The sequence below is a fragment of the Erinaceus europaeus genome, chromosome 7, assembly GCF_950295315.1.
Source record: "Erinaceus europaeus chromosome 7, mEriEur2.1, whole genome shotgun sequence".
Lineage (NCBI taxonomy): Eukaryota > Metazoa > Chordata > Mammalia > Eulipotyphla > Erinaceidae > Erinaceus > Erinaceus europaeus.
The window spans coordinates 100,433,186-100,449,747 of NC_080168.1; the positions used below are offsets into that span (position 1 = coordinate 100,433,186).

Below are 16,562 nucleotides of genomic sequence, written 5' to 3' on the forward strand. Positions count from 1 at the left end.
AATCCACACATTCCCGGTAAACTTGGCCCCTTCTAAACAAAACCCTCAGCCGTGGCAGCCATATTCCTCGAAAGAACTTGGAACGCTCAGGCAAGCAGTCAGGGAGGACGGTATGCACTCTCCATGGACCAAGTCCGTTTTGAGAAGCTTTTACCAGCATTTAAATACACCACAAGACTGGAAAGAACTGGCTCGTGCTGCACTCCCAGACCCTCTCTATCTTCAGTGGCAGGCATGTTTCCGCGATGAGTGCTCTAGGCAATCGCAGGAAAATAGTAACAAACAGATAGAATGGAATTCTGATGCTTTGTTTGGAGCAGGAGCTTATGAATCTGGAGCTCAGCAGGCAGAAGCCAGGTTTCCAACTGGTTATTTTGAACAGGTACGCATCTGTGCAACACAAGCATGGGAAAGGGTGACCACACCTGATGTAGATCCATCAGCTCCCATTAACTCTTTTCACCAAGGCTCTGATGAGTCATTGGCGAGCTTCATCTCAAGGGTGAAGAGAAGCTTAGAGAGAAAGGTTTATAATCCTGACGTCCGCACACTACTCCTGCGCTCTATTGTCTGGGAAGGCATGACACCACAATTCCGTCAGGTATGCCTTAATCTTAAACACCTACACCCAGATAATTGGATTCTAGCGACACAGGAGCTTACATCAGGCAATTATGGGACACCCGCTACGACGCAGGTCTATGCAGTTGCCCCACGTAAGCAAAACGGGGCCTGCTTTCAGTGCGGTCGCCAAGGACATTGGCGTAACCAATGTCCTGATAAGTTGCGACCACGCCTCCAGTCAGGGAAACCACGCCTCCAGCCAGAGCAACCCCGCTTTCAGTCAGGGAGCCAGAGACCACGTACTGTTTGTCCAAGATGTCGTAAGGGGTTTCATTGGAAGAGAGATTGTTGGTCCCAATTTCATAAAGATGGTTCGCCCCTGAATGGTACAAATTCGGGGCCTGAGATTTTGTGGACCACTCCTGTTTTAGAACAAGGTCACCCTTCTATGACAGTAAAGATTGGCAATATTCCTTTTAAATTTTTGATTGACACGGGGGCAGCAAAGACGATTTTAAGGCAAGAAGAGGTTCCCCAAGATTGGGAACTCATCCCTGGACCCAGTTTACATGGAATAGGAGGGATGACAAGAGCATTTTGCACACGAGACTCGCTTATGTGGGAAGACCCAGAAGGTTCTACTGGACACTTCCGCCCTTTGGTAGCTAATATTAGCACCAACTTACTGGGCAGGGATCTTCTGGAGTGTCTTAATGTTAGGATATCCACAGACGCCTCTGCAGAGCGTAAAACTCATTCCCGCGATACCAGGTCTATTCAGCACCCCCAATACTAAATGCCACTGTTCGTAGCCAAACACCCCGCTTAAGCTGGCTTTCTAATGAGCCTGTCTGGGTGGAACAGTGGCCTTTACCTAGGGATAAGCTAAAAATTTTAAAAGAGCTCGTCCGAGAGCAGTTGTCCTTGGGACACATTCGTCATTCTCGAAGCCCATGGAATACTCCTGTCTTTGTGATTAAAAAGCGCTCGGGAAAATGGCGCCTCCTTCAAGATCTCCGTGCAGTAAATAAAACCATGCAGGTCTGGGGCTCCCCCCAAAGGGGTTTGCCTCTTGCTTCTGCAATTCCCACGGGAATTCCAATCATAGCTATTGATATACAAGATTGTTTTTTCTCTATCCCCTTGCATCCGCGAGATTGTAAACGTTTTGCCTTCTCTGTTCCGTCTATTAATAATGCCAGCCCCGCTGACAGATTTGAATGGGTGGTGCTGCCCCAGGGTATGGCCAATAGTCCTACAATTTGTCAGGAGGCTGTTAAATCTGCCCTTGTCCCATATATTCATAAGGGCCTTAATATTTTTCATTATACAGATGATATTTTAATATGGGGAAAATCAGATACAGATCTCTATGCCTTACGTGATTTTCTCATTCCTGCATTAAAGAAAAGCGGCCTTAATGTAGCCCCTGAGAAGATACAGCTAATCCCTCCAATATCCTTCCTAGGTTCAGAGATTTCTCTAACGCAAATTCGTCCCTTAAAACCTAATGTTACCTTCCCTTCTAACCTTACTCTTGCTTCTTTACAAAGTTTTCTAGGAAATTTAAATTGGCTTAGGCAGTATCTCTATCTGCCCACAAGCTGCCTCCAACCACTGTTTGACCTGTTGAAAGGAAACAAACAGCCCTCTTCAAAACGTAAGTTAACTCCCGAGGCCTCCTTGGCACTGGAAAGGGTTAACCAGGCCCTCCAGGACATGCACCTTGTTCGATTCTCCCCCTCCTCTCCAGTAAACCTTCTAATCTTCAACTCCACCCCCACAGTAGTAGGGGCACTGTGGCAAGACCATGGGGTTCTCGAATGGCTTCACACGCCAGTAGGAGGAGCTCCAAGACTCCTCACTGAGATAGATGCGTTAGCATTCATGGTTCGCCAAGGGAGAAATAGGTCTGTGCAGGTCTTAGGGAAAGAACCGGATTTAATCATTCTGCCCTTTTCTCTCACAGATACAGAGTGGCTTATACGCCATCATTCCCGCTTTGCCATAAGCTTCGTGGGGTTTCCAGGACAAATAGATAACCATTTTCCTTCTAATAAATTGATAGCTTCTTTACCTCTTCTGCCTCTACTAGCACCTAAACTTTTCTCTCGGGATCCCATTCCCTCTGCTCCTACAATCTTTACTGATGGCGGAAAAAGGGGAGCTGCTGCCCTTATATATTACCCAGACAAACAATCTCCTAAACCTCTCTTTACTGAGCTTCCTGATAATTCCCCTCAGTACAAAGAACTTTATGCTGTTTTTCTTGCACTAAAAGCTGTACCAGAATCCTTCAACCTTTTTTCTGACAGTGTGTATACTGTTAACTTACTTCCATGGCTTGCTCGTTCGTATGTGAAAATTGATGACAACCCACTTTCCCCTCTCTTGATTCAAATCGCCTCTATGCTCTGTTCTCGAACCCAACCACTGTATATTCAACACCTTCGTTCCCACAGCCCTCTTCCTGGTTCCCTGTCCGAAGGGAATGCCGCAGTTGACCGCCTTGCCTCCACAGGAACTTTCCCAGTCTCTGTCTCTGATCCTGCTAATTTTCACTCTCTAACCCATGTTAATCTTAAAGGCCTTCAAGCTCGATTCCCTGATGTTCCTGTACCACAGTTAAAACATATCCTTGCTACATGCTCTTCTTGTGCAAATCTCATAAAGACACCTGCTATCCAGACCCTTGGGGTTAACCCCCGAGGTTTAAAAGCTAATGCTATTTGGCAAATTGATGTCACCCACATACCAAACTTTGGCAAACAAAAATATGTGTTTGTCTCAATTGATACCTTTTCTAAATTTATGTGGGCTACAGCTCAGACAGGAGAAAGTGCTAAAAAGCTTGTAAGCCATATGCTCTCTTGTTTTGCCGTTATGGGGGTCCCATTACTTTTGAAAACAGACAATGCACCTATGTTTTCAAGCAAACAATTTAAAGATTTTTGTTCCCTCTGGAATATTACTCATACCACGGGCATTCCCTACAATCCACAGGGACAAGGCATTGTCGAAAGGGCCCATCAAACACTGAAGGCTCAACTAAATAAAGATAAAGGAGGAACATATCCCCCCAATATCCAGCTAGCAAAAGCCTTAACTACGTTAAATCTCTTTAATATTTACAATAACTCAGCCTTACCCCCTATTATTCTTCACTGGCAAACACCATCTACCCTCCCATCTATTAAGGTGAAATGGAGAGACCCACTCGATAAAGTTTGGAAAGGGCCTGACCCATTATTGACCATGGGAAGGGGTTTCGCATGCATTTTCCCTCAAAATTTCTCTAAACCTGTCTGGGTTCCTGCCCGCCATGTCCGACAATACCCGCAGGATGGCGCTGTTATTCCTGAAGAACAAGAAATACTACAAGAGGACCAGATGCAGGATACATCCCAGGACCCGTAATACGACATGGCAGAACCTGCAAATCTGGCTCACAGAGACCTCTCTCCTACCCTTTCCCTGTATGTCTTATTTTATAACTGGCCAGTTGTTTTTGTGAATGAGTGTGTTAAATGACAAAATTTTTTTTCTTTTTTTTTGCATGACCCATCTGCTTGGAGTACTCTAAAAGGTTATTGGCCTTATATAAAAATGCTGGACGCAGCCAAAGTTTCTGGAGACGTCCAGAAACATTCCAAAAAATTTTTTTTCTTTCTCCCTCTTTTGAATTTTATATATAGTATTGGTATATATGTAAGTGTTTAGTCTTAAACTGTGTGACTAATGACAGATTTAGAATTGTTTTTAAATAATGTGTTTTTATAACAAAAGTTCTTTTTCCTCCAGTTTGTTATAACTAAATGTTTATGGGTATGTCTCAAGTTTGGTAACACTAACTTAACGGTCAGAAGTGTAACCCTACAGCTACACTTTTACCAGACAAGGTAAATATTAATTGTTAAGGTAACTTACTATTTAGGTAAAAGTCTAAATGTTGAACGTGACTATTCATTCCCAAAACTAAACTATATAAATTTTATATACAGGACACCTTTGAAGGGCCCCCAAAGGTGCCCTGTAAACTATCTTGTGGAAATTAATCCACAACAGATCTGGCATCAATCTGGCACTGTAAACGTTAAAATCATTGTCACGAATATGCGTTAACTCTCTAAGCAATTTGAGTCTGTTTAAAATACATATTTTAGCTAAAATTGGTCTCAAGATCCTGCGGTAGAGGCTGCTACAGGAGGTCACATTAGATGACCTTTTAATAAATCATAAAGAGATTCTAAACCAATTATAATCATCGAGGTACCAACTATAACAAACCTATAACTTGTTACCAGTTCAAATTAACCACGAGAAGCAGATTGTTTGTGTTTCTTTCACAGGAATCCCGGAAAAACCATCTGAACCCCTGCACACCCTGACGTCACTCACTAGATGGCACGACTACCGTGGCACACCCCCCGAAACCCTAGATGTCACTCAACGTGATCTGAAGAACCTGATACACGAATTCCAAGGACAGAACTTTCTTCATGCCTGGTTACCGTTCCTGCTTCTGACCTGCTTGTTACGTGTTGGCAGTTCCAGCTAGCTATCTACAAAAGAGCAACATTCCAGCGGCTGACCTCCCTCATGCAGCGTTGCATCCCCTGCCAATTCCTCCCCTAGCCATCTACTTCGGACTGAGACTTGTATCGGACTTTCTGACATACCCTATATACATTTTACACAATTTTGAAGCAGCTTATTTCCCTTCACGCTGCTGGTTTTTCATAGACTAATCCTGAGTAATTCATAGACTTTACAGACTGTTGCCTTGAGGACTATACAATGCCAAATAGCCCCTCTGTTTGGTGGGTCATGCCTCCTGCCGCCCCCTCACTATGTACCCTTGCCCTTTTCCCCACTCAAGCAGGGAATGTTCCTTTACACACCAATCCTTCCCTTCACACCCCACTGACTTTTACTTCTCCCCTTCGTGTCCCTTCCTATTTTGTTATGTCATTTAGGCTTATGTCCAAAAGGTTTCTGCCCCATGATAGTCTTTTATAGACTTTGTACATCTTATGCAATTACTAGATAGAAAGATAGAAAAGATGTAGAGATACTGTGAAGAGATGGTTGAGCAGGCTGCGCTTAAACCTATGAGATGAGTCTCTCCAGGTAAGTCTCTCTCTCTGAAGAGGGGTTGAGCACAGGAGGACATTTAAATCTCACAAGGTTGGCAGCCATTTAAGCCTTCCCTCCTCCACAGAAAGTCCTACATCTTCCCACCTGAGCATGGCATTCCTCTAAAACATTTAAGCATGCTCCATTTTTCTTTACTGTGTCCATTTAGATATAAAGGGATAGGAGGAGATGTTGCTGAGGACTTATTCTGATGCAGTCTCCGCCCCCAGGTTTTTCTATGCCCCGCTAAATCCTAGAGTGCCCCCTTTCAACCAATCCTGGCTCCGCCCCCAGGTTTTCCTATGCCTCGCTAAATCCTAGAGTGCCCCCTTTCAACCAATCCTGGCCCTACACGTCACCCCTGGTTGTCGCCCAATAAAAAGCCCCCTCACCCCTCCCCTCGCTCTCTCTGGGCTCTCGGCTCTCCCTCTCTGAGGTCTCGCTCCCTGCTCTCCCCCCGCGGTCGGCCATTGCTGGCTGGCTCCACGTGGTCTGAACCAAACCTCCCCCCCCCATCCTATAATAAAGATCTGTGTACCCCTTTGCTCTGGACGTCCGCTCTCTTCTCCGCGGTGCAGCCCGACACCAGACCACCTCAACAACAGTACAGTAAGTGGAATTCCATAAGACAGTAATGTTTTGATGTTTTTCTCATTTATAAAATAAGTAAAACAAGAGCTGGGTCAAGGAGGTGGTTCAGTGGTACAGTACATCCCATGTCAATGTATCTGCATTAAAAAAAAAAAAAAAGCAAACCAAAACCCTAATTAAATCAAAGGCAGGCATATAGTAGATAGCCTAGAAACCAACTTTCACTGAACTGGGGGCACTTGGATCTAGTTATAAAATGTAGTGCCTGGGCCAGGGAGACAGAATTCTGATTTTGCAAAAAAATTTTCATTCCATGCCTGAGACTCCCACATTCCAGGTTTAACCCCCAGAACCACCATAAATCAAGAGATGAGCAGTGTTCTGGTAAAATAAATAAGCAAACAGGTGCCCTACCAGGAGAACTATCTCATCTGTTTCAAGTTCTATGTTTGATTCCTTGGCACTATATATGCCAGAGTGATTATCTGCTTTTCTCCCTTATCAATAAATTTTACAAAAGAAAAAAAAAAAAAGAGAGAAAAAGTTTTTTTCTTATATACTCCAGTTTGGAGTCAAGAACAGAGTAAGGCAAAGGATACTGCTACCAAAAAGTCAATACCAGAATAACCAAGTGATTAGTTTACTGTCCCTCCTACCCGTTTCTACATTGAATGGCTTCCTAAAATCTAAGTTATTAATTTTTTTCTTATGAAAAACATCATCAAACACAGGTAAAGTTAACAATAGTTTCAAGTTTGCAGGGAAAAAAGTACTCTTCTAAGAATCACACAATTTTTACTTGAATTACCTGTATGTCCTCTGGGCAAGAGCTTCTGCACACACTTGCCAAGCATCTGGGGAAATCTTTAACTGCTCAAAATAGGCCAAGGCCTGTAAGATTGCAAAGCAGAAAACACAATTGGAAAAGTCAGTCTCAATGCCTATTTATTATTTATTTAAAAATATTCTAGGAGTAGCAAACCAATAATGAGCATATCTAAAATAAAGAGGAAAAAAAAAAAAAAAAAAAACCCTTAAGCCATTGAACTTGGGCTTCTAAATAAATCTGTACAACCTAGTGATCATTCCTGGGGAAATACTTAACTAAATAATAAATTCTAGTTAGATAACTTAAACTCTTTTCTTACCATCAAGAAGACAACACAAAAATGTCCTGCAGGCCTCTCTCTCTGCCTGAAAAAGTTGACCTGGAGTGGTGAAGTCCTAACAGTGATGCATGTGCACATGCACATGCTTGAGAACGAATGAACACTCTCTCTCTCTCTCTCTCTCCCCCTCTCCCTCCAAAGACAGATGTTTAAAAAACAACTCTGAATAGTTAGTTTTTAACTAAAACCTTTGCACTCTGAATATATGTACAACTAGTATTTTAAAAAAATGTGAAGGCCAGTAGAGATGCCAGCACTTATGTAACTCAAATTTGAGCTTGGCCCTAAACGTACTGAGGCAATACACATAGAAAGGCATGTATCCTATGTGGTGAATTATCTCTTTGATCTAAAAGTTCTATTTTTATGTGTAGAAAATAGGTCAAAAAGGAATAAATCTTCCTAGTTCACTTGAATAACAGGCTTGCTTTGTTGTAAGCATGACCCAGGTTCTAGCCCACTGCAGCAAATGAAACTTTGGTGCTGTCTATGGTGTCTTTCCTTTCTGTCTGGAAAAGTCAGTCTAGAATGGTGAAGCCATAAGGATGACCCACTCCCATCCTGCAATAAGTAAATACATAGAATAAAATGAGGGAATGTTGTGACCCAGGAGGCAACAAAGTAGATAAAGTGTTGTACTCTTTAGTGCAACGGGAGATCCTGATTTCAGTCTCTGACTTCACCTGCCCCAGAGCGATACTTTTGTTCTTTCAGTCTATTTCTTATTATTAGATAAATCTTTTTCTCTCCTTTCAATTTGATGAGACAGAGAGAAATTGGGAGGAGCTCCCCAATAGATAAATTCTGATAGACCTGATGCTGAATTTTAAGAATAGTGCAAATTTACTGATAAGGTAAATAGCTATGACCCCAATTCTCAGCTGTCTCTAGTTTTGTTTTCTATATATAAGCAGTAAAAGTATCTGAACTGATTCTGTTATCACTTAAAAACATGTGGAGACTAGGAGTTTGATATAGCAGAGCTGTAAAAAACTGGTATAAAAACTTCAATTTAGGGGACTGGGTAGTGGTGCACCTGGATGAGCACAGCACGCCTGTTATAATATTCAAGGGCCCAGCTTCAAGCTGCTAGTCTCCACCTTCAGAGGGAACGCTTCATAAAGTGAGAAGCAATGCTGCATCTACCTCCCCTTCCCTTTAAATTTTTCTGTCTCTACCCAATAAATAGTAAGTAAATAAAACATTAAAAATAAAAAAACCACTTCAGTTTATTCACCAGTCTTCCCTCCCTTTCCTTTCTCCTTAATCCCCAGGATCACCATAATACAGAGCTGAGCAGTGCTGATTTCTCTCTCTGTATCTTTCACTTTGCAGCTGTCATTAAAACAAGTAAAATGTTTAAAAGAGAGAGAGAGAGGGAGGGAGAGAGAGGTAATAAAAGAAGGATGGAAAGAAGAAAGGATAGATGGAAATAAAGAAATTTAAAGGACTAGTTAGGAATGTACTTACAGAGAAATGTACTGAATACTACTGATTCCATGTAAGAAACTACCTGAGGTGGTCCAGGAGGTGGCTCAATGGATAAAGCATTGGACTCTCAAGCATGAGGTCCCGAGTTCAATCCCTGGCAGCACATGTGCCAGAGTGATACCGTGTTCTCTCTTGCTCTCTTATCTTCATGAATAAATACAAACTTAAAAAAAAAAGAAAAAGAGAAACTACCTGAGATATTTTTGTTGTTGTTGTTGTTTTAACAAGAGAACTGTTCAGTTCTGGTTTATGGTGCTGCATATTGAATTTGGACCCTCTAGTGCTTCAGGCCTAAATATCCTTTTCCATACACACACACACACACACACACACACACACACACACACACACACAATTTATCTATTATTGGATAGAGACAGAAATTGAGAGGGGAGAAGAGGAAAAAAGAGAGGAAAAGTGATAGAGACCTGCAGTCCTGCTTCACCACTTGTGAAGCTTTCCCTCTGCAGGTGGAGACCAGGGGCTTGAACCTGGATCCTTGCGCACTGTAGTGTGTGCACTTAACCAGGTGTGCCACCACCTGACCCCCAATGTCTTTTTCATAACCATTATGTTACTCCTCCAGCTTGAGATTTTTTTCCTCCTTTTATTATCTTTTTTATGTTTTCCCTTTTAAATTTTATTTATTATTGGATAGAAGCAGAGAGAAATTGAGAGAGGGAGGATATAGAGAGACACCTGCAGCCTTGCTTCACCCCTTGGGAAGCTTCCCCCATGCAGGTGGGAGAGATTTTTTTAAATTACTAGACAAAATCCTGCTTAAATGCATAACAAGTGCTAGTCACCTGTTAACCTTAGCTCATTTATTTAAAAAATATATATATATATATCCTATGCTATAAGAAGTAGTAAGAAGAAAAAAATGTGTCTCCTTCTACTTACCCTTACACTTCAAACTGCCTAAGATCTTGGGCCAGGGAGACAGCATAATAGTTATGTAAAAAACTTTTCATGCCTGAGACTCCAAGGCCCCAAGTTCAATCCCTGAACATCATCATAACCCAAAGCCAAGCACTGCTCTAATAAAAATAACTAATTAAATTAAAAATGCCCACATCTTTAAAAAGTATAATTTGGGGGGTCAGGCAGTGGCACAGTGGGTTAAGCGCATGTGGCGCAAAGCGCAGGGACTGGCGTAAGGATCCCGGTTTGAGCCCCCGGCTCCCCACCTGCGGGGGAGTTGCTTCACAGGCGGTGAAGCAGGTCTGCAGGTGTCTGTCTTTCTCTCCCCCTCTCTGTCTTCCCCTCCTCTCTTCATTTCTCTCTGTCCTATCCAACAACAAACAACATCAACAATGGCAATAATAATAACCACAGCGAGGCTACAACAACAAGGGCAACAAAAGGGGGGAAAATGGCCTCCAGGAGCAGTAGATTCATGGTGTAGGCACTGAGCCCAGCAATAACCCTGGAGGAAAAAAAAAAGTATAATTTGGGGGGGTCAGGTGATAATGCACTCAGCTGGGCATGTTACCATAAGCAAGGACCTGGGTTCTGCCTCTATCTCCTTCTTCCGTCATGCTGTCTCTATCCAAAATAAGCAAATAATATATTTATAGACTTGTTCATTAGATTCTTTTTGTATCAGCTATAATCATGACTGCAGGTACAGTTTACATTAAATATGATCACTTATTTAAATATTTAAATATTAAATATCCTAACACCTCAAGATGGACTCCTTGTGTGTGACCCAGGTTTGAGCCTGGGCCACTGTGTTGATGGAAGCTTTGATACTGTGGCTTCTTTTCCCTCCTCTGTTTAATTTTATTCATTTTTTTTAAAAAACTGTGATTAATAGTAGGTTAAAAGATTGTAAGGTTACAGCCGATAGTTCCAGTACCACACCCTCCACCAAAATTCTGTATTCCCCCCTCCCACCTCCCAGAGATAACCAACAAAGTCTTATGAACAGTTTGAGGGTGTGGGAGACAGTGTTAAGCCTATGTAGACCCTCATACCTGAGGCTCCCAGGCCCCAGATTTAACCCCCTGAACCACCATAATCCAGAGCTGAACAGTGGCAAAGGATTAAAAAAAAAAAAAAAGGAGAAGAAGAAGAAAGTTAGTTTGCTTGCTTCCTTCTGGGTTTTTGTTCTCTTTCTTTTTTTGTTCTGGGTTTTGCCTCTTTCTTTTAATTTTTTAAAAAATATTTATTTTCCCTTTTGTTGCCCTTGTTGATCTCTGCCTTTCTATCTAAAAAAAAGTTGTCCCAACAGTGAAACACTGGAGAAAACAAGACATTCTATGTTTACTACTCATTTACATACACACTAGGCTAAGTAATAAGAAATATTAACACTTTTCAAAAATTTTTTTTTGTTTTTTACTTATTCATTAGAAAGACAGCCAGAAATCGAGAGGGAAGGGGGTAACAGAGAGGGAGAGACACCTGCAGCCCTGCTTCACCACTCGCAAAGCTTTCCTCCTGTAGATGGGGGCCGGAGGGTCGAACCTGGGTCCTTGTGCATGGCAGTGTGTACACTTAGCCAAGCATGCCATCACCCAGGCCCTAGATTTTTTTCTTTTTAATCCTACTTCTCTAAAGCTAATGTATGGTAATATACTGTAAAAAAAAATGCTTAACTTACCCTTTGTCTGAAGTCTGAATCAGCATTTGGATTTAGTCCTAGAAGAGCCTGTTCATCCATCCCTGCTGCTATACTTGGAGTTTTCTGGTCACCGTAGGCGTGCCCTCTGATCCCACAGAGGAATGTACAAGCATCTGCATACACAAATATACACACAATGTTAGATAAAACAATACTTGATTTTAAAAATCTTGTTAGGATCAGATTAAATAAAGGAGTTAAAAGAATTTCTTGTGAAACTAAAATATGAAGGAAGAAGCTAAGTCTCAAAAGAATGGACCTGCTGGGTGCTAATGCATGATTTTTAGAAATGTGAAGTATGTTATTATGGTTCTCAAACGTCCTTATTCTTTAAGGCCACTAAATAAAGTACAAAGATTTTTTTTTTGGGGGGGAGGAGATAGCATAATGGTTATACAAAAGACTTTCATGCCTGAGGCTTTGAAGTCTCTGGCTTAATCCTCATACCACTATAATCCATCCAGAGTTGTGTGTATACTATTCTGGTTAAAAAAAAAAAAGTAATTTTTCTACTGTAAGTAAAAGCCATTTATTATTAAAAAGTACAAAACGGATAACCATAAGTAGGTGAAAAAAAACCCAATATTTATACTTGCAATAATCTGCCTACTTTCATTTATCAGTATCACAACCCTTTTCTTTTTAAGGAAAGTGCTTTATTAGATAATAACCTCATAGTTCGATATCTTTATGGAGTGTTAGTCAAGTATTTCAAGAGAAGTCAAAAGAGGAAGGAGTAGGAGAGTGAAAAGCCAGTCATTTAGCTTTTGAACAATGGGCTGACTCTTCTGAATATCTGTTTTTGCCAGCTAATTCTAGAAGTGTATTTCCAAAAATGTTTTACAATCGTAGCTAGAAAATTTGACAATGACTACTCCGAAGAACACTGTGTCTCAGCAAAACAATGCATTTTTTTTTACAATAAAGGATTTAAAATTCTCAAATAAGATATCAAGCCCCAAATAGCAAACTAGTTTTGAACAGAATGTATACTTAAGGGGTGGGGGTATAGCCTAATGGTTATGCAAAGAGACTTTAATGCCTGAGGCTCTCAAGTCCCAGGTTCAATCTCCCATACCTCCATAAGCCAGAGCTGAGCAGTGCTCTGGTCAAAAAAAAAAAAAAAAAAAAAAAAAAAAAAAGAATTTAAGTGTGGTCGGGGAGATGGCTCAGTGGATAAAACACTGGACTCTCAAGCAGGAGGTCCCCAAGTTCAGTCCCCAGCAGCACATGTACCAGAATGATGTTTAGTTCTCTCATTAATAAATAAATCTTAAAAAAAAAAAAAAGAATGTATACTTAAACAAGGAACAAAGTTTAAATGAAGTGAAAATTTTATTTATCCTCTCAAGATCTCTAAAGTATGGAGTCTAAGCTCATTAAGTCTAGGTCTATTAAAAAGCTGTGGAACGGGAGTCGGGCGGTGGCGCAGTGGGTTAAGCGCACGTGGCGAAAAGCGCACGGACCGGCGTAAGGATCCCGGTTCGAGCCCCCGGCTCCCCACCTGCAGGGGAGTCGCTTCACTGGCGGTGAAGCAGGTCTGCAGGTGTCTATCTTTCTCTCCCCCTCTCTCTCTGTCTTCCCCTCCTCTCTCCATTTCTCTCTGTCCTATCCAACAACAAAGCAACGTCAACAATGGCAATAATAACCGCAACGAGGCTGCAACAACTAGGGCAACAAAAAGGGGGGAAAAAATGGCCTCCAGGAGCGGTGGATTCATGGTGCAGGCACCGAGCCCAGCAATAACCCTGGAGGAAAAAAAAAAGCCGTGGAACGGGAGTAGCGCAGATTAAACGCAGGTGGCGCAAAGCACAAGGACCAGCGATGGATCCCGGTTCACGGCCCTGGCTCCCCACCTGCAGGGGAGTCGCTTCACAGGTGGTGAAGCAGGTCTGCAGGTGTCTATCTTTCTCTCCCATTCTCTGTCTTCCCCTCCTCTCTCCATTTCTCTCTGTCCTATCCAACAACAACATCAAGAACAACAATAACTACAACAATAAAACAAGGGCAAAAAAAGGGAAAATAAATATTAAAAAAAATTTTTTAAAAAGCTGTGGAATTTTCAATAACCAAAGAGAACCCATGAGTCAAAGAGGTCTAGCAACTAATGAGAAGACGAATGGAGTTGGGAGAAGAGGTGAGGCCAGGATCAGATTAATGTTGGAGGACCCCCTACCTAACACAATGTGCTTTCCTCTAATCTTTTGGGTCTGTCTGAATCAAACTATATACTGAGTTGTTGGAAGTCATGATGCATTTTTGCATAGAAAAATACATCATGACTTTTCCAACAACCCAATAACAGATCAGAGTATGTGCTGAAAGCCTTGGAAAGGAAAGCTTATCTTGTTGTTCCTATCAACTTGCAGATTACAGCAAAACAGTCAGTATAGTTCCCCACCGTTAAGATCCAAACACTTGAATGACTTCTCAACATTCTGCATTCCAACCCAGCAAGATAGTGGTAGTTTCTGTACACACTTAGCTTTTCTTGTTCTTTGGATAACCCCTGCCTGCCCTTCAAGTCAGCTTCAGAGGTCACCTCTCTCAAGACTACTTCTTTGATATCGACTGTCTATTTCTTCCAAACTGGATTAGATGCCCCTCCTAAGTGCCAACCTGTCATCTATGATTGTTTATCTGATTTGCTCTCATTAATATTAAAGGACAACAACTATCTTAAGCTTTATGTTTTAATACTCGTCACTAATCCCATAAGACAAAGTGGAATAGAGATTTTAGATTTGGAGACCTCTGGATTTGTACTCCAATCTAGTCATTTGCAAAAATGACTAGAATACTTTCTAAGAAAAATGACAAAAGAATACGTTCTAAGAAATGGGAAAAGGCCATCTGCTGGAGCTGTAAAATTTTCTATTAAATATATAAAACTTTGTGCCTGAGTCCTCAGTAGTTTTTGAGACAGAGCAAGGCACAATGAGAATGTAAGTACTGAGAGTATTCCAGATTCATCATCATACTACTGATACTAATCAAGCATTTTGAACTGAGGCAGTGGTTTTCTCCAATTGGTCAAAAAAAATATGACAAGAAAAATATCACCATTCCCCTCTATCCCAGATGCACCACAGATGGAAAAATCCTGCAAAAGATTCTGGATTTTGACATGGCTTTTAGGGAAAAGTGCTTAAGTATATTGAGGTCACTTGGATTCCATCAACGGAAGTAAGTGGTCCTGTGGTGAACCATGGCAAATAAAAACCACCTAAGGAAATAAACTTGCTACAGTTGTCAGTTCGGTGTCACAGAAGACACTTGATTAATCAATATGTAACAGCATGGCAAATCAGCAACATGTGTGCAAACAGCCTGTGCAAAAAGGTGACACCTTTCCTAGGAAGAGGTTAGGCAAGAACACATAATACTCTAACCTGGCATATACCCTGCAGGTTTTAAACAACTTGTCACAGTGCAACAAACACTCCAGTTATCTAGCAATACTCAGGGGGAAGGTCAGCGACATACTTAAAAAAAAAAAAAAACCCAAATTTTTCCTAGAGGGTCAATAAAACAATCTGCAAAAAAAAAAAAAAAAAAAAAAAAAATTTTTTTTTCTTTTTTGCTACACTTTCCCGGAAAGGAAAAAGTGTCAAGGAAAGACTCTTTCCAGCTTTTAGAAAGCACGCTGACAAGTCGCCGGAATATAACGTAACTCCCTCCCCGGGCCATAACTAATTAGCACTTTCCAAAAGTACTTGTTCCTCCAGATTACAGGGGAGCATCCAGCTTCTCTACGCGGGCGTAACAGTGGGGGAGGAGGGGAGAGACGAAATGGCGTGCCCGAGCTGGCAGATTACTATAGACGTGAACATTTCTTCACGTTTTAGTTCCGGGGATAGGTGGTGGTGGTGGTGGTGGTGGTGGTGGTGGTGGTGGTGGTGGTGATGGTGATGGTGATGGTGGTGGTGGTGGTGGTGGTGGTGGTGGGGCGAGGCTTGGATCAACTTTGCCCGCAGCTGGAAGTATTAGACTCGCTACAACTATTACAAAAAGGCCTGGCTGTCTTCATGCCATGGAAGGGGAGTGGGGGCAGCGCAACAAGCGACGCCGATCTTCCTTCCCCCTCGGCCGCCCGGTCCCCTCGCTCCCCCGCGGTCTCTTCCCCTCCACGAGCCTCGTGGCAAGCGAGGTGATGAAACACCCGGCAACGGGCAGCCGCCACTCGGGCCGCGCCGCGTCCCCAGCCCGCCCGGCCCCGGGGCGCCCCGCCATGGAGCCCCCGGCCGGCGCCACTTCCCGGCGTGGGGGCTCCCCCAAGCCGGTCCGCCCGGCCAACTTGCCTGCAAACCTCGTGCAGACGGAGAACGGGGGCCCCGGAGCCGCCGCCCTCCCCGCGCCCCGAGCCCCGAGCGAGTCACCTTCCCTATCACTCCATCCCGCCTCCCCGACTGCACGCCCGAGAGCCGGTGAGCCGAGCGGAGCGCTGCCGCACGCGGGGAGCTGGGAGAGCGGCCCTCGCTCCGATCGTCGTCGTCCTCCGCCACGGCCGCTGCGCTAATGCCGGAGACCTAGCTGGCCCGGGCCGCGCGCCTCACGCTGCTCCGCGTCCCCTGGCGCCTTCTCTTGCGTGGCGCCCGGCAGGCAAGCGAGCAAGCAGGCGGGCGGGGTCAGCGCCCTAGGAAGGGAAAGAGCGCGAGGGCCGCCTAACGCCGCCGCCGCCGTAGCCGCTGAGTCAGCGCGAAGCGCGTTCCCCGTGTCGGCGCCGCGCGGGCCAGCGCCAGTAGCCTCATGGAGAGAGCGGACCGCATCCCATGGGCCGGGGACCAGAGCCTACATCTCCCAGCATGCAACGGCCGGGCGGCACTTCCGGGCGGCGGGACGCACATGCGCTCCCGGGTGCCCTCGGGGGCGTGGTCTCCAGCACTTGTGATGCATGTCGGGATGGGCGTGCGTCCAAATACCTCCGGAGCCGGTGACTCTCCTGCAGCTCCCCTGCGTGTTGTGTGAAGCTTTTTCAT

At 43.5% G+C, this 16,562-nt stretch overlaps 1 protein-coding gene across 1 annotated transcript in view; it reads right to left on the reverse strand.

Moving 5' to 3' along the window:
• Window positions 1–16,088, reverse strand: part of XPOT (exportin for tRNA) — a 53,604-nt gene extending 37,516 nt beyond the window's left edge. Inside the window, exons 1-3 of the mRNA XM_007516862.3 lie at window positions 15,963–16,088; window positions 11,563–11,696; window positions 7,100–7,182 (exon numbers count right to left, since the gene is read on the reverse strand). Of these exons, the coding sequence (XP_007516924.1) occupies window positions 7,100–7,182; window positions 11,563–11,622 (143 nt within the window). The 5' untranslated portion in view covers window positions 11,623–11,696; window positions 15,963–16,088. The remainder of the gene's footprint in view (window positions 1–7,099; window positions 7,183–11,562; window positions 11,697–15,962) is intronic.
• Window positions 16,089–16,562: the final 474 nt, after the last annotated feature.